This window comes from Ciconia boyciana, chromosome 28, assembly GCF_034638445.1.
Source record: "Ciconia boyciana chromosome 28, ASM3463844v1, whole genome shotgun sequence".
Lineage (NCBI taxonomy): Eukaryota > Metazoa > Chordata > Aves > Ciconiiformes > Ciconiidae > Ciconia > Ciconia boyciana.
The window spans coordinates 2,241,520-2,257,932 of NC_132961.1; the positions used below are offsets into that span (position 1 = coordinate 2,241,520).

Here is a 16,413-nt window from a genome sequence, read left to right on the forward strand (position 1 = left end):
GACGTCAAGTGCGGGGCGGAAGGCGGGGGCGACGCTGGGCCGGGAGCCGCCATGGCGGGCGGAGCCGCCCCCGCACGTTCATGGCGTTATGGAAATGGCGGGCCGGGGCCTAGGGCCTCCTTACCCGCGGGGTCCTGAACCCCTCGGCGACCGCCAGTGCCCCCCGCTGACCCCACCAGTACCTCCCAGTGCCCCCCGCGCCCCCCACTCACCCCACAAGTCCCCAGTATCTCCCAATACATCCCCCAGTGCCCCCCAGTACCTCCCAGTGCCTTCCAGTGTCCCCCCAGCATCTCCCAGAACCCCCCCATGCCCCCAGCAGGCCCGGCCCACAGCTCACACAGACTCGGGGGCTGATCCAGGGGCCGCAGCCCCCCCTGTATTTATATATGTACAGCCGGGGCGGGGGGCGGGGGGGCCCCGGCCTTGGGGGTTCCTGGGGGCACCGGGGGGGGAGACCGGGGGGCTCTGAATGGGCGGGGGGCCTGCGATCCTGGCCCGGGGTGGGCTCCAGTGGTGGGCTCCAGTGGTGCTGGGGTCCCGGGGGTCCCTGGGGGAGGGGCTTTGGTGCTTCCAGGGGGCTCGGGAGTCCCCGGTGGTCCCGGGGAGGCCCGGGGGTGGGGGTGTGTGTGTGTTCCCCGGTGCTCCGGGCGGGGTGGGGGGGGTCCCCGGTGGCACTGTGGGCTCATCCGTGGGTCTCCCCGCGGGGGCCGGGGCGGGGTGGTGCCGGTGGCCCCGTACCCCGGGGGGCCCGCCCGGGGTCCCCCGCCCCCCTTCCTCCTCCCCCTCCTCCTCCTCGTCGCTGTCCCCGCCCCTGGGCGCCAGCGGCTCCGCCTCCTCGCGCGGCGGCTCCGCCCACCGCTGCGGCTCCCCCGAGGCGAAGACGCCGTAGAAGGCCACGCCGCCGTAGTGCACCAGCGCCGCGATCAGGAAGACCCACTGCCACTCTTCCCGCGTCTGCCAATCCGCCGCCGCCGCCGCCCGCCGCCGGCCAATCGGCGAGCAGCGGGGGCGGGAGCGCGGGGCGGGTTGGGGTGGAGCCGTAGGGGCGGTGGGCGGAGGCAGGATAGGGGCGGGGCCAAGGCAAGGGGGTGGGCCGAGGCGAGTGGGTGGGGCCACAGGGTGGCGGTGAGTGCCAGGGTCCTAGTGCCCCCCATAGTCCTCCCCACTTCCCCCCACCCCAGTCCTAGTGCCCCCACCAGGGTCCCCCATGCCCCCCGGGTCTCCAATGCCCCCCAAAGCCCCTAGTGCCCCACCATACACCCCATTGCCCCCCGGCTCCTAGTGCCCCCCAGGGTTCCCATTACTCCACCAGTCCCTATTCCCTCCCCCGGGTCCTAGTGCCCTACCGGGTCCCTTATCCCCCCCCCCCCCGAGTCATCCCCCAGCCCTGCTCTCCCCCGTCCCCCCCCACCTTGTGCCGGGTGAGGGCCCCCACGATGAGGGGACAGACCATCCCCGAGAGCGTCCCCACCCCGTTGGAGAGCCCCATCAGCACACTGGCGTAGCGGGGAGCGATGTCCAAGTGGTTGACGTTGAACCCTGGGGGGGTCCGGGGGGTCACCCACATGTGTGTCCCCCCGCGTCCCCCCATCCCCACATCCCCGTCCCCACCGGAGATGGCGAAGCCGCTGAAGCCGACGGCCAGGACGAGGAAGGAGATGGCGACGGCGCGGGACCGCGAGTACCCCACCACCAGCAGCAGCGTCGCCTCCATGCCAAAACCTGGCAGGCCAGGGGGGTCACCCATGGCTGGGGACGCCCCAGAACCCCCCCAACACCCCCTGATTGCCCCCCAGTTTCTCCACATCCTCCCCAGGACCCCCTGTGCCCCAGCCCCCCAGCCCCCATGTCCCCTTTATGGCCTGTCCACGTCCCTCCCACGTGTCCCTCCCACACCCCCCTCCCTGTCCCCTCCATGTCCCCGCCATGGCTTCCCCTTGTCTCCCTGCACGCATCTCCAGTGTCTCCCTGTCCTCCCCCACGTCCCCCACAGTCCCCCGCATGCCCCCTCGTCCTCCCCATGTCCTCCCCCACATCCCCCGCTATGTCCCGTCCGCGTCCCCACGTTCCCCTCATGTCCCCCCATGCCTGCCCCCCGGCCCCCCTTTTCCCCCCCTCACCGCCGCAGTTCATCATCTTGCGGACGTTGGTGGTCGACATCAGCCCCCGGGAGCGCAGGAAATCGGCGATTTGGCCCCCGATGGGGACGACGATCGTCATCACCAGGTGGGGCAGGGCCGACAGCAGCCCCACCTGCGGGGCCGTCAGCCGTGGGGCGCCCGGACCCCGGGGTCCCACCCAGATGCCGGGGCCCCCCCGGGCCCGCCGGGGCCCCCCCCCCGGGGGGGGGGGGGGGGGTCCCACCTTGCTGATCTCAAAACCGAAGACCTCCTCGAAGTAGGCGGGCTGGCTGATCAGCAGCAGGTAGAAGGTCCAGCTGCGGCAGAAGTTGGCGACGATGATGGCGTAGACAGGCATCGAGGTGAAGAACTGCCGCCAGGGCGTGGCCAGCTGTGGGGGCAAGGCTGCCAGCGACCTCCCGACCCCTGACCCCCGCCGCTGGTGACCCCCGCCCAGCCCTGACCCCGCACCCAGCGACCCTCCCCCCACCCTGGACCCACCTCCGGCTCCTGACCCCTGACCCCACTTTGACCCTGCGGCCAACGACCCACGGGACTGACCAGAGCCTTAACACCACTGCTGACCCCTGACCCGGCCTCTGACCCCTGATCCCCCCCCCCCGAGCTGACCTTGGCCTAGCCCCTCTTTGACCCTGCTGCCAGTGACCCTCAGGGCTGACCTGACCCCACCTCTGACCCCTGACCCACCCCCTGACCCAGCTGCCAGTGACCTGCAGCACCACGGGACTCAGCTCCGACCTCTGACCCCTGACCCCACCGCCCATGACCTAAAGCCCCAACGCAACTCCTGGCCCCGGTGCCCGCAGCCCAGCGTCACCCTCCCCCCCAACCCCTCCCCCCACTGCTGGGACCTGGCCCCCGGCCCCTGACCCCCGACCCCCGGCCCCGCCCACCAGCAGGGGGTTGCCGCCAACGCTCTCCCCGATGCTCTCCTCGATGTACTTGCGCTCCTCGGGGGAGATGGTGGGGTGCTGGGCCGGGCTCTCGTAGGACACCAGCACCCAGAAGAGGTACCAGCACACCCCGAAGCTGCCTGGCGGCGGGCGGGGTCAGGGCGGGGCCGGGCGGGGCCCTGCAGGGTTGCGGGGGGGGGGGGTTGTGTCTCACCGTAGACGTAGAAGACGGAGCTCCAGCCCGTGTACTGCACCAGGACGCCGGCCAGAGGCATCGCCACCACCGCCCCCGCGTAGGAGCCTGCGCCGGGGGACCCAGGCGTTTGGGGGGGTCCATGGCCTCGCTGTGTGTCGTGTCCCCCCCTCCCCGGGACCCAGGCGTTTGGGGGGGTCCATGGCCTCGCTGTGTCGCGCCCCCCCGTCCCGGGACCCAGGCGTTTGGGGGGGTCCATGGCCTCGCTGTGTCGCGCCCCCCCGTCCCGGGACCCAGGCGTTTGGGGGGTCCATGGCCTCGCTGTGTCGCGCCCCCGTCCCGGGACCCAGGCGTTTGGGGGGTCCATGGCCTCGCTGTCCCCCCGTCCCGGGACCCAGGCGTTTGGGGGGGTCCATGGCCTCGCTGTCCCCCCCCGTCCCGGGACCCAGGCGTTTGGGGGGGTCCATGGCCTCGCTGTCCCCCCCCGTCCCGGGACCCAGGCGTTTGGGGGGGGGGTCCATGGCCTCGCTGTCGTCCCCCCCGTCCCAGGACCCCAGCGTCTGGGGGGGCCGGTCCCTCCCCACCAGCCCCACGGCCCCCAGGGACCCCGCCCCACCGCAGAAGGCCGTGGTCGCCAGGCGGCTCCTCTCCAGGGGCGGGGCCCACTTGCTCCAGATCCCGTGACACGCCGGGTAGGTCACGCCCTGGGTGGGGCAGGGTGGGTCATGCCCGGCCCCGCCCACCATGAGAGCAGGGTGAGGGATGAGAAGGGGCGGGGCAGATTCTGCCCCGCCCCTTCTCATCCCTCGCCCCGCCTTCACCCAACACCCCTCTCTCCACCCACCCACAGCAGCCAATAAGGAGTGGCCACCTGCCCCACCCAGCCCCACCCCCCCGGCATCAGCAGCCAATGGGGAGCATCGCAGCGGCCCCGCCCTCACCTCCACCAGCCCCTGCAGCACGCGGACGGCGATGACGCAGCCCACGTGGGTGCGGGCGGCCGCCGGGATCAGCATGTTGAGGAGCGACGTGGAGACGATGGCGAGGCCGAAGACCCTGGGGCAAGGGGAGCGTGCAAGGGAGGGGACGTGCAAGGGAGGGGACGTGCAAGGAAGGGGACGTGCAAGGGAGGGGACGTGCAAGGGGACACGGACGTGCAAGCGCGGGGCCTGCTGCCCCCCTGCTCCCCCAACCTGTTGGCTGCAAACTTCTGGGCGATAAAGCCCCCGGGGATCTGGGTGACGATGTACCCCCAGAAGAAGGAGCCGTGGATCATCCCCACCGTCTCGGGGTCCCAGTTGAACTGGGCGTGCTGGTGGGGGGGGCGCAGGGGGGTCACCACGGCCAGGACCCCCCAGACCCCCTGAACCCGCCCCCTCCCAACCATGGCCCCCCAACTTCCCCAGCCCCTCCCCATACCTGCCCGTGCGCCCTATTGCCCCCCAGCCCTATGAACCCCTATACCTGCCCGTGCCCCCGTTGCCCCCCTGTACCTGCCCGTGCGCCCCATTGCCCCCAGCCCTATGAACCCCCGTACCTGCCTGTGTCCCCTGTTGCCCCCCGTACCTGCCCGTGCCCCCCATTGCCCCCCAGCCCTATGAACCCCCGTACCTGCCCGTGCCCCCATTACCCCCCAGCCCTATGAACCCCCGTACCTGCCCGTGCCCCCATTACCCCCCAGCCCTATGAACCCCTATACCTGCCCATGCCCTCCATTGCCCCCCGTACCTGCCCTTGTGCCCCATTGCCCCCAGCCCTATGAACCCCCGTACCTGCCCGTGCCCCCATTACCCCCCCAGCCCTATGAACCCCCGTACCTGCCTGTGTCCCCTGTTGCCCCCCGTACCTGCCCGTGCCCCCCATTGCCCCCAGCCCTATGAACCCCCGTACCTGCCCGTGCCCCCATTACCCCCCAGCCCTATGAACCCCCGTACCTGCCCGTGCCCCCCATTACCCCCCAGCCCTATGAACCCCTATACCTGCCCATGCCCTCCATTGCCCCCCGTACCTGCCCTTGTGCCCCATTGCCCCCAGCCCTATGAACCCCCGTACCTGCCCGTGCCCCCGTTGCCCCCCTGTACCTGCCTGTGCCCCCATTGCCCCCCAGCCCCATGAACCCCCGTACCTGCCCGTGCCCCCCATTACCCCCCAGCCCTATGAACCCCTATACCTGCCCATGCCCCCATTGCCCCCTGTACCTGCCCTTGTGCCCCATTGCCCCCCAGCCCTATGAACCCCCGTACCTGCCTGTGTCCCCTGTTGCCCCCCGTACCTGCCCGTGCCCCCATTGCCCCCCAGCCCTATGAACCCCCATACCTGCCCGTGCCCCCCATTGCCCCCCAGCCCTATGAACCCCCATACCTGCCCATGCCCCCCATTGCCCCCCGTACCTGCCCTTGTGCCCCATTGCCCCCCAGCCCTATGAACCCCCGTACCTGCCTGTGTCCCCTGTTGCCCCCGTACCTGCCCGTGCCCCCATTGCCCCCCAGCCCTATGAACCCCCATACCTGCCCGTGCCCCCATTACCCCCAGCCCTATGAACCCCTATACCTGCCCATGCCCCCCATTGCCCCCCGTACCTGCCCTTGTGCCCCATTGCCCCCAGCCCTATGAACCCCCGTACCTGCCTGTGCCCCCTGTTGCCCCCTGTACCTGCCTGTGCCCCCCATTGCCCCCCAGCCCCATGAACCCCCGTACCTGCCCGTGCCCCCATTACCCCCAGCCCTATGAACCCCTATACCTGCCCATGCCCCCATTGCCCCCCGTACCTGCCCTTGTGCCCCATTGCCCCCAGCCCTATGAACCCCCGTACCTGCCCATGCCCCCCATTGCCCCCCGTACCTGCCCGTGCACCCTGTCGACCGCAGCCCCCGTACTTGCCCGTGCCCCCCATTGCCCCCCAGCCCTATGAACCCCCGTACCTGCCCGTGCGCCCCGTTGACCATGCTGACCACGGCCACCCCCAGGTTGCAGCGGATGCCGAAGCTGATGCAGAAGCCGATGGCGCAGAGGATGGCGATGCCGTAGCGCCGAGGGAGGCCGCAGCAGGTGCAGTCCAGCACCGGGGGGTGCGGGGGGCCCCCCCCAGACCCCCCCCCGGACCCCCCCCCAGGGCCCAGCTCCAGCCCCTCTGCATCCTCCTGCCGCCGCTCCAGGGCCCTGCAGCGACGGGGGGGCCCGGGGGACACAGAGGGCGGCTCCGGTCACCCCACGGCCCGGAGCCCCGCTACAGCCCACCGGGCCCCCCGTGTCCTGGAGACACCCCAGCCCCCTGGGCTCCCATCCCTGCAGCCCCCCACCCCTGTGTACCCAAATCCCCCCTGCCCTGGAGTCCCCCGTGTCCCTGCCTCCCCCCAGCGTGTGTGTCCCCCCCGTGTCCCCAGGTCCCCCCGTGCCCCCCCGCATGGCAGCAGCAGATTACCGCAGGTCTAAATCCCCGTCTGAGCCCCCGGGGGCGGGGGGACGAGGACACACACATGCGTGTGACAGCCACGCGCGGGCTGAGGCGGGGGGGGGCAGACGGGGGCACACGCGTGAGCAAGCCCCCGGCCCCACGCATGCGCCCCGGCACGCTCACGCTTACGTAAGCCGGGGGAGGATTAGGGGCAGCCGGAGCAGGGTAGGGGGGAAAGCGGGGTCGGAGCCGCTCGCGCGTGTGCGGGGCAGCACGAGGGAACCGGCCCCCCACCCCGACGCCCGGGCCCCTCGCGCCCCCCACGGCCCCGCTCACCGGTGCAGGCGGCCCAGCCCAGCCCCCACCTGCCGCCTGAACTCCTCCCGGTTGAACTGCATGGCGGCTCAGGGCACCATGGCGCGCCCGACGCCTGGGGTCCCCCCCCGGGGACGCCTGGGCGCCCCCTTCCCCGCCGCCCCCCGCCCGGCCGGCTCCCGGCGGACGCCCGGCTCCTCTCTCCTCCTCCGGACGCCCGGGTGCTCTGGGAGCGGCCCCCCTCCCCGCCCCCGGCTCAGCGCTAAATCCCCCCCCCCGCCTGGGCAGCCCCCCCGCTGGGGGGGGGGCGGCGCCGGGCCGGCCGGGGACGCCCGGCCCCGGGGTCCCGCCCCCTGCCCCCAGCGGCGGGGACCCCGCGCACACGCACGCGGGTGGGGGCCACGCTTTATTGCGGCTTTTTGTAGAAAAATACGGGCTCGGGGGGGGGACCCCGGCGTGGGGGACGACCCGGCGTGGGGGGCCGGGGGGGTGTGCCCCCCCCCTCACGCCTGCAATGGCATCGTCACAGTGAGGACCTGTGGGGAGAGGTCAGAGGTCAGGGGTCAGCTGGCAGCGGTTGCTCTGGGGGAGGGGTGGGGCTGGGAAAGAGGCGTGCCTAAGCAGGGGGGCGTGGCTAGGGAATCACCACGGTTACTGTTACCTAGGGGATGCGAGTGGGCGGGGCTGGGGCAGGGCAAGGGGCGGGGCCAGAGGCTCCCCGGTTACCTTGGTGCGCCGGTGGAAGCGGGCGTGGCAGCGGGCAGGGTCGGGGGGGAGGGGCAGCCCCAGCTCCAGGAGGGGGGCCCCCTCTGCCCCCCAGCCCCAGCCGCTCCTCACTCAGCCCCGGCCCCAGCGCCCCCGCCCCTGCCTGGGTGGGGCAGGGCGGGGTCAGGGGAGGGGCCAGACAGCCCCACCCCCAATCTCAGCCCCCAGGGCCCCCCAACCCCCCCCGGGCCTTTACAGGGACCCCCCCAGGATCAGGTTGATCCCCCATCACCCCCTCAGCCCCGTAACACCCCCCAGCCCCTCCCCCAGCACCCCCCAGCCCCATAGCACCCTCCCGTGCCTCCCCACCCCCATAGCACCCCCCAGAGCCTCCCCCAGCCCCACAGCACCCCCAGCGCCTCCCCCAGCCCCACAGCACCTCCGCAGCAACCCCCACCCCCATAGCACCCCCCAGCAACCCCCAGCCCCATAGCACCCCCCCATGCCTCCCCACCCCCATAGAACCCCCCAGCACCTCCCCCACCCCCCAGTGCCTCCCCCAGCCCCACAGCACCTCCGCAGCAACCCCCACCCCCATAGCACCCCCCGTGCCTCCCCCACCCCCATAGCACCCCCCAGAGCCTCCCCCAGCCCCCCCAGTGCCTCCCCAGCCCCACAGCACCCCCCAGTGCCCCCCTCCCCCCCACTCACAGCGTGCGGCAGGAGGATGCGCGCCTGCAGCACCCGCGGGTGCTGGGACGAGGGCTCGGCCACCACCACGTACTGGGGGGGCCCTGGGGGGCTGCGGGGGGGCGCACAGGTCAGGCACAGGTCCCGGGGTGGGGCCCCATCCCTGCTCAGTCCCACAGCTCCTACCTGGGGGCAGCGGCGGCTCCTGTGGGGGCTGTGGGGGAGGCAGGTCAGACGGAGGTGGGGGAGACAGGGGGGCCTGGGGACCCCAGGAAGGTGGGGGGTCCCAGGGGCTGCGCTCACTCGCCTCTCAAGCTCCTGGATGTGGGGCCGGGGCCGTGCCCGGATGTTCTGGGCCGAGATGGAGCCCATGAACTTGCGGTTTTGCAGCACCCGCCAACCTGGAGGGGCCAGGGGGGTCACGGGGGTGCGAGACCCCCCCACCCCCTCGTGACGTCCCAAACCGCCCAGCTCCCCGTCCCAGCGCCCCCGCCCCACTGCTGCCCTCATCGTCTCCCCTGTTCCCACTTCTCCTAATTTATACTCCTCTCTCCCAGCGCCTCCAGTCGTCCCCCTCCAACTCATCCCAACTTCTCCCCCATTCCTTCCCAGTCCCCCCAGTTCTCCCCATTCCCAGTTGCCCATCTCTGTTCCCAGCCCATCGCCCCCCACCCCAGTCCCCCCAGCTGCTCCCAGTCCCCCGCACCAGTCAGCTCCAGCTCCACCCCGTACTTCTCCGACAGCCCCTCCATGGCCACCGTCAGGAAGAACTCCAGGTACAGGGGGTCAGCCTGGAGGGGTGAGGGGCAGTTAGGGCACCCTGGCTCCTACCATGAGCCCCCCTATCCCCCCGGCCCCCCCCTCACCTGGAGCGTGCGGAAGAACCCCGAGTTCACCACGACGTCATAGGCGGTGCAGCCCTGGCCAGCTGTGGGAAGCAGGGGGGGATCAGGGGGGGTTTGGGGGGCTGAAGGGGTCGGGAGGGGTTTTGGGGGGGTCTTACCGCGGTCCAGCTCAGCGTGGGGCTCCCCCAGGCTCATGGGGATACGGAAGGCCCCAGCAGCGGTGGGGGGAGCGTGGAGGAGGTGCCGCAGCCCGGGGGGGGACAGTGGGGGGGGCGGGGGCACCTCCTTCGAGTGACAGACGTTGACGAAGACCTTGGCCCCCCCTGCCCGGGTCTTCACGCAGAGCCCTGTGGGGTGGAAGGGGGGGTCAGGGGGCGGCCGAGCCCCCCTCCCCAACCCTCCCCGGAGTCCCCCTACCTGGCTGCGGGGTGACAGCGCGGGAGGGGGCCGCGGGGGGGGGCTCCTCATCGTCCTGGGTCACCTGGGGGGGCAGAGGGAGGGCGCGGGTCAGCGCCGGGACCCCCTACCCGAGACGCCCCCGGTCCCCCCCTCGGCCCCACCTGCAGCAGGAGCCGCCGCAGCGCCTCATCATCCCCCTCCTCCGCCTCCAGCTCGGCCGACAGCAGCGACGGGTCCGCGGGGGCCGCCATGGACTGCGTGGGGAGCGAACGTGGGGAACCGGGGCCCGGGGGGGGGCCTAAGGGCCCTCAACGCCTCCCGGGCCCCGCCGCACCCCGGGCTCCCCGACACCCTCAGGGCCCCCCTCAGGGCCGCCCCGCGCAGCCGTTACCGGCCGCCGCTCCCTCCCGCTGCGCGGCACTTCCGGATCCGGTGGGGGGCGGGGCCCGTCTCTATGGTTCCGCGGCGGCGGCGGGGTCGCTCCCTCCGCCCGGGCGCTCGTCTCGCTGGTGCGGCGGCGGCGATGGCGGCACTGGGCCCCCCCCCGGTCCCGCGGATCTTCAGCACCATGGAAGAGGGGCCGAGGCCCGGGGGGGCCGCACCGGGGGAGGTGAGGGGGTCCTGGGGGCACTGGAGGGGTGCGTGGGGGTCCTGGGGGCTGCGGGGGCCTTGGGGGCCGGGGGGCGCGGGGCACCCAGGGAGGGACACTGGAAGGGGCCTGGGCGGGGCTGTGGGGCCATGGGGGGTCCTGGGGAGCTCAGGGGGCTCTTGGGGGTCCTGGGGGCCTGGGGGCCGCGGAGGGGTCCCGAGGGAGCAAATGGGTCTGGCGGAGAGCACTGGGGGACACCGGAGCGGCCCATGGGGGTCCCGGGGGGTCTTGGGGGCCCGTGGGGCCAGGGGTCGCAGGGGAAGCCCTGGGGACACCGGGCGGGTGCGGGGATGGGGGCCTGGGTCCCCACGGGGGCAGGGGTTCCCCGGGTGCCTGGGACCCCTCGGGGGGGGCTGCGGGCTCGGGGTGCCTGGACGCCTGGGAAGGGTCCGGGTCCCGGGGGGGTGGGGGTGTGCTGGGGGCAAAGTCGAGGGCGGGACAGGGCCCGGCCGCCCGGGTCCCCCCTCGCGGGACGAAGGTCGCTGGGGGGGGGAGGGGCTGCTGCACGTGGTGCCGCAACCTCGAGGGCACGTCCGGGCCCCGCCCCCGCTCGGGGGGACCCCGGTGTCCGGGCCGGGGGGACCCCAGCGTCCGGGCCCCCAGGCGTGGTTGGAGACCCACGGCCGAGCCCTGGGGCACTTTGTGGCCGGGACGTGGCTGAAGCCGCCGGGACGGGGGACGCTGGAGTGCCGGGAGGCCGCCACAGGTACGGGGGGTCAGGGGTCAAGGGTCGGGGAGGGGGGGTCGGGGTCAGGGGTCACGCCCGCCCTCTCCTTCCCCCAGGGCGGCTGCTGGCGACGGTGCTGCGGGGGGAGGAGGCCGACCTGGCGGCGGCCGTGGAGGCGGCGGCGGCGGCAGCAGCAAAATGGGGGCGGCTGGGGGGGCCCCAGCGGGCCCAGCACCTGCAGCGGTGAGTCCTCGCGACCTCTGACCCCTGACCTCTGGCCCTGTGGCGCTGCCTGCAAGCCCTCGTGCCCACCGTGACCTTTTACTTTTCCCCCTATAACCCTTCTGCCTTGCGGCAGCCTGACCCCACGTGACCCTGTGTGACCCCATGACCTCCCACGACCCCAGCACTGTTCCCAGCTTCCTGTGACCGTGGGTGACCCCGGGGCCACCCCCCGCTTCCGGTGCCCCCACTGTGCCCCCCGTGCCCCTCTGTTTCCATGGGCACCCCCTCATCCCCCCTGTCCCCCCGTGCCCCTCTGTTTCCATGGGCACCCCCCCCATCCCCCCGTGCCCCCCATGCCCCTCTGCTTCCATGTGCACGCCCCCGTCCCCCCGTGCCCCTCTGTTTCCATGGGCACCCCCCATCCCCCCGTCCCCCGTGCCCCTCTGTTTCCATGTGCACCCCCCATCCCCCGTGCCCCTCTGTTTCCATGGGCACCCCCACGTCCCCCGTGCCCCTCTGTTTCCATGGGCACCCCCCGTCCCCCGTGCCCCTCTGTTTCCATGGGCACCCCCATCCCCCCGTGCCCCTCTGTTTCCATGTGCACCCCCCCGTCCCCCCGTGCCCCTCTGTTTCCATGGGCACCCCTGTGCCCCCTGTCCCTCCCGTGCCCTCACCCCCCGTCCCCCCATCCCCGCAGGCTGGCGGCGGCGCTGGAGCGGGGGGCTGCGGGGCTGGGGGCGGTGGCCGCTCTCTCGGCGGGGTGGCCGCTGGCCCAGGCCCTTGGGGCCGACCTGGAGCTGGGGCTGCGGCTGCTGCGGGTGCCGGCGGCGTGGGCCCAGCTTGGCCCCCCTGGCCTGGCTGGCTGGGCCCCCCTCGGTGAGTGTCCCCTGGGACCCCCGGGACCCCGGCGCCCCCTGGGACCCCGCTGAGCCCTCCCCCCCACCCCCCGCTGTCCCCAGGGGTGGTGGCCGTGCTCGTGTCGGGTCCCTGTTCCCTGGCGGCGCTGCTCTGGAAGCTGGGACCCCTCCTGGCTATGGGTGAGCGGGGGCACCCCAGCACGGGTGGGGAGGGGGAGACCGGGCGTTCGGGGGACCCCGGTGTCTGGGGGGGACAGGGAGGGGACCCAGGCGTTTGGGGGGGCAGGGGGAGGACACACGGGGACCGCGGCGTTCCGGTGGGGACCCAGGCGTCCTGCGCAGGCAACGCGGCGCTGGTGCTGCCGCCGGCCGAGGCCCCGCTGGCACCGCTGCTGGTGGCGGAGCTGAGCGGGGAGGGGGGGGCGCTGCCCCCCGGGCTGCTCAACGTGGTGACGGGGACCCCCTGCCTGCGCCGCGCCCTCCGTGCCCACCCCTGCATCGCTGCCGTCACCTTCCTCGGCACCCACCAGGTACGGGGGTCCCTGCCCCGTGGGGGTGCAGGGGGTGGCCTGGGGGCGTCCCTGTGTCCCCCGTGTCCCCATTTGGAGAGGCAGGACGCGTCCAGGGGGGTCCCCGTGTTCCCACGTGTCCGTTCCCCCCCCATGCAGGATGAGGTGCAGGACGTGGCCTGGGGGTCCCCGTGCCGGGGACCGCGTCTGGGGGGAGCCCGGGGGGGCCGTGTCGTCGTCATCGTCCTTGACTCGGCCGACCTGGACAGCGCGGCCGCCGCTATCGCAGGGAGCGCGGGGACCCCCCGGGCGCTGGTGAGCGGGGGGGAGGCTGGGAGGGGGTTGGGGGTCCCAGAGGTCTTGGGGGCTCCTGGGGGGTCTGAGAGCATCTGGGGGGCTCCCTGACCGCCCCCTCCCCCCCCGTGTCCCCAGTTCCCATGGGGGCTGCGTGGTGCTGGCGCAGGAGGGGGTGGTGGCACTGCTGGGACGACAGCTCCGGGCCCGGCTGGGGGGGCTGCGGGTCGGGGACCCCGTGGACCCTGGCACCGACGTGGGGCCGCTGCCCCCCACAGTCGCCCCCCCCGAGGAGCTGGTGCAGGCAGCGCGTGAGGAGGGTGCTGAGGTGAGGGGGCAGGAGGGGACATTGGGGACAAAGGGGGACGGGGGGGTGGGGGAAATGGGGACGTGGGGGCAGGAGGGGACATGGGGGACATTGGGAGGACATAGGGGGCTGAGGTGAGGGGGAGAAGGGGGACACAGGGAGCGGGGAGGGGACACGGGGGACACGGAGGGGCTGAGGTGAGGGGGACATGGGGGGCACAGAGGGGCTGGGGTGGGGCCATGAGAATGGGGGGCCATGGGGACACCGGGGACGCACGGGGGGCCGAGGGGCGGGGAGGGACGTGGGGGTCAGGGGCTGTGGGGTCTGTCGGGGGTACCCAAACGCCGGGGTGCCCTTGCGGGGGCTCGGGGTACCTGGACGCTGGGGCCCTTTGTTCCCCCAGGTCTTCCAGCCGCCGGTGACGCTGCCGCCGGGGGCACTTCTACCCCCCCACGCTGATCACGGGGGTGGCCCCCACCTCGCGCTGCCTCCGGGAGCTGGTGGGTGCCGGGGGGCCCCAAATCGGCCGGGGGAAGGGCCAAATGGTGGGGGGCAGGGGCGTGGGGGGGCACGGGGCGGGGGTCAGCTGACGTGTCCCCCCCCCCAGGCAGCGGGGCCGGTGCTGGTGCTGCTGCCCGTGCGCTCCCCGGGGGAGGCCGTCGCCCTGGCCTCGGGGCTGCCCCACGCGACCGCTGGCGCCATCTGGGCGCAGGACGTGACCCTCGCCCTTGATGTGGCCGACAGGTGACCCCGGCCCTCGACCTCTGACCCCACGACCCTGACCCCTGTTCTCCTAACCTCTGACCCCTGACCCCGCAGGCTGCCCCTGGGGCTGGTGTGGCTCAACGCTCTCAACCCGCTGGACCCGCTGGGCGGCTGCGCCGGGGGCCGGGGCTGGCGCTGGCCTGGAGGTGGGGGGCACGGGGTGGGGTGGGGGGCGTCCTGGGGGGCTGGGGTTGGGTTGGGACTGCTGGGGGTCCGGGGGCGGGCCTGCAGCGGTCTGGGGGGGCTCTGGGCTCTGGGGGGTGGCCCTGGGTGGTTTGGGGGGGCCATGGGGGAGCCGGAGGGTTGGCAGAGGGTCGCGGGAGCCCCGGGAAGGTTTCGGGGACCCCCAGGATGGGCCCGGGGTTTGCGGGGGACCCGTCCCAGTGCAGGCGGGCCGTGCCCGCCCCCCCCCAGGTGCTGGGAGAGTTCGGGTGTCCCCCCTGGGAGCCCCCCCCGGGGCCGGGGAACACCCCTGAGACCCTCCTGGACCAGGCGCCCAGGTAACGCCCACCCCCCGCGCAGCGCGGGGACCCCCTCGCAGCGTAGCGCTCCGCCCCCTGATCTCTGACCCCTGACCCTGCCACTCCCAGCCCAGAGCCGGTTCCGGGGGGCCCCGCGGTGGCCCCCGACTCCGCTGATGTTGCTGCAGCCGTGGAGGCCGCCCGCCGCGTTGCCCTGGGGTGAGTGACGGGCGCCGGGGGCCGGACGCCCGGGTCCCTGCTGGGGGGGTCGCGTCCCCGGCGCTCCCACGGCCCCTCTGCAGGTGGGGGCGGCTGCCGGGGGCAGCCCGTGCCCAGGTGCTGCGGGGGGCGGCGGCGGCGCTGGGGGGTGGCAGGGCCGAGGGGCCCCCCCAGAGGGACGACGACGACGACGGTGACGAGGGTGACCGGCGGCTGCGGGCGGTGCTGCTGCGGTGGGCGGCGCACGTGGAGCTGGTGGGCGGGGTCGTGCAGGTGAGCGGGTCTGCGGGGGTGGGGCTGGTGGGAGGGACCAGAATGGGGTGAGTGGGAGGGGCCTGAAAGGGCGGAGCTGGGTGGGAGGGGCGGGGACAGCCAGCAGTGGGTGGGGCCAGGCAGCAGGGGTGGGGCCAGGCAGAGGGTGGTGAGGAAGGGGGCGGGGTGAAAACACTGGGTGGGGCCACAAGGGGTGGGGCGATGGGCCGGGCCAGCCGGGGGCAGGGAGGGGGCGGGGCTGATGCCGGTGCCTTGGGGCGGACCCTCGGCAGGGGCGTGGCTAATGTGCTCCCGCAGGAGGTGCCTGGGGGGCGGGCCCTGGTGACGCGCAGGCCGCTGGGGGTGGTAGGCGTGGTCTTGAGTGGGCCCCGCCCCCTGCGGCGCGCGCTGGAGCTCCTCCCCCCCGCGCTGGCGCTCGGCAACGGCCTCGTGGTGGTGGCGCCCCCCAGCGGCGTTGGCCCCGCCCTGCGCCTGCGGCAGGTGGGGACCCCCCCCCCCCCCGGGAGCAGCCCCGACCCCCTCAGGGGCGCCTCATGGACCCCCCCGGGAATCCCCAGGGACCCCACAGGAACCCACCTGCGATCCCCTCTGGGTCTCCCCCTGAACCCCCATGGAAACCCCCATCGACCTCCCTGGGACCCCCCCGACCCTCCCAGGGATCTCCCGCAGATCCCCGTGCCCACCCCCCTGCCCCCCCAAGAACTCCCCTGTTAATTCCTTGTTGATGCTCCTGGGACCCCCCGGGCTCCCCCATGTCCCCATCCACTCTGTGTGTCCCCCAGCCCCCGACAGACACCCCCCCCGACCTGCCCCAGGACCCCAACCCCCAGACCATCCCCCCGGTGACAGCCGCTCCTGTCTGTCCCCAGGCGCTGGTGGCTGCAGGGCTCCCTGGGGGCCCTGACAGTGCTTCCAGGGGGCTGGGGGCGACGGGGCGATGCTGGCACGGCACCACCCTGATGGGCTCTGGCTCTGCGGGGGGCACGGTGAGTGATGGGGGGGACGGGGACTTGGGCAGGGACAGGGGGATAGGGGACATGGTATGGGGAGGACTGGGGGCTGCGGAGGGCAGTGAGCCCCACTATGGGAGGATCCCTGTGGCGCTGGGGGGGTCCCCAGCAAGGGGGGGAGTTCCCCAGTCATGGGGGGGGGAGGGGGGGGATGTCCCCAGCACGGGGGTGTCCCTGTCCCCCGCCCCCCCAGCAGCTCCCCCTGCCCCTCCCCAGGACCCTGACTGGCCCTCAGCTGGCAGCGTCGCCCAAGTGTGGGTCCCGGGGGGGGTTCTGGGGGGGCTGGGACAGGACCCCCCCCCCGGCGCCGAGCAGGAGCTGGAGCTGCGCTGCACCCGCCCCCGCTGCCTCTGGGTGCCTGGGGGGGGGGCCTGAGCCCCTGACCTCCGGTCACCCCTGGCCCCTGGTCACCCTGACCTGTGACTGCCAGACTGCGACCCGTGACCTGTGTCTCCGACCCCAATAAACCCCCCCCCAGTCTCTGCCCGTGTCGTGTCTCTGCCCGTGAAGGGGTCTGGGGGGGGGGCGGGGGGGGGTCCGTACCACGAGGTCGTCCCCCCCGCGCCGGCAGGGGGCGCCCCGCACCGCCACGTGCTCGG

The 16,413-nt window shown here is 73.9% G+C and overlaps 3 protein-coding genes across 3 annotated transcripts; 1 reads left to right on the plus strand and 2 right to left on the minus strand.

Moving 5' to 3' along the window:
* Positions 1 to 4: 4 nt before the first annotated feature.
* SLC17A7 (solute carrier family 17 member 7) lies at positions 5 to 7,022 on the minus strand. The gene is made up of 13 exons (XM_072847708.1): positions 6,961 to 7,022; positions 6,152 to 6,389; positions 4,424 to 4,542; positions 4,172 to 4,286; positions 3,847 to 3,934; positions 3,252 to 3,338; positions 3,038 to 3,177; positions 2,368 to 2,514; positions 2,124 to 2,256; positions 1,615 to 1,725; positions 1,415 to 1,542; positions 742 to 957; positions 5 to 34 (listed from the first exon to the last, which is right to left on the minus strand). The coding sequence occupies exons 1-13, from the start codon at positions 7,020 to 7,022 to the stop codon at positions 5 to 7; spliced, it is 1,614 nt and encodes a 537-aa protein (XP_072703809.1).
* A 392-nt stretch (positions 7,023 to 7,414) lies between these two features.
* PIH1D1 (PIH1 domain containing 1) lies at positions 7,415 to 9,963 on the minus strand. Its single transcript, XM_072847799.1, is given in 10 exon segments — positions 7,415 to 7,475; positions 7,666 to 7,762; positions 7,764 to 7,807; positions 8,356 to 8,446; positions 8,642 to 8,735; positions 9,041 to 9,125; positions 9,201 to 9,262; positions 9,338 to 9,526; positions 9,597 to 9,660; positions 9,740 to 9,963. Coding segments are annotated over 10 exon segments (849 nt in total). The 5' UTR covers positions 9,830 to 9,963; the 3' UTR covers positions 7,415 to 7,442.
* Positions 9,964 to 10,023: 60 nt separating this feature from the next.
* ALDH16A1 (aldehyde dehydrogenase 16 family member A1) lies at positions 10,024 to 16,298 on the plus strand. The gene is given in 20 exon segments (XM_072847709.1): positions 10,024 to 10,188; positions 10,831 to 10,933; positions 11,011 to 11,137; positions 11,817 to 11,995; positions 12,079 to 12,156; positions 12,319 to 12,506; positions 12,645 to 12,800; positions 12,918 to 12,925; positions 12,927 to 13,107; positions 13,490 to 13,524; positions 13,526 to 13,586; positions 13,694 to 13,830; positions 13,906 to 13,997; positions 14,266 to 14,316; positions 14,488 to 14,804; positions 15,102 to 15,284; positions 15,674 to 15,702; positions 15,704 to 15,721; positions 15,723 to 15,797; positions 16,036 to 16,298. Coding segments are annotated over 20 exon segments (2,328 nt in total). The 5' UTR covers positions 10,024 to 10,032; the 3' UTR covers positions 16,190 to 16,298.
* Positions 16,299 to 16,413: the final 115 nt, after the last annotated feature.

Bases quoted from the DNA above. Each gene is read 5' to 3' on its own strand.
- SLC17A7 (XM_072847708.1), bottom strand. From the start codon at position 7,022: ATGCAGTTCAACCGGGAGGAGTTCAGGCGGCAGGTGGGGGCTGGGCTG. The intron at 2,257-2,367 runs GTGGGACCCCCC...ACGGCCCCGCAG, and splicing joins TCGGTTTTGAGATCAGCAAG to GTGGGGCTGCTGTCGGCCCT. The intron at 1,726-2,123 runs GTGAGGGGGGGA...CTGGCCTGCCAG, and splicing joins CAAGATGATGAACTGCGGCG to GTTTTGGCATGGAGGCGACG.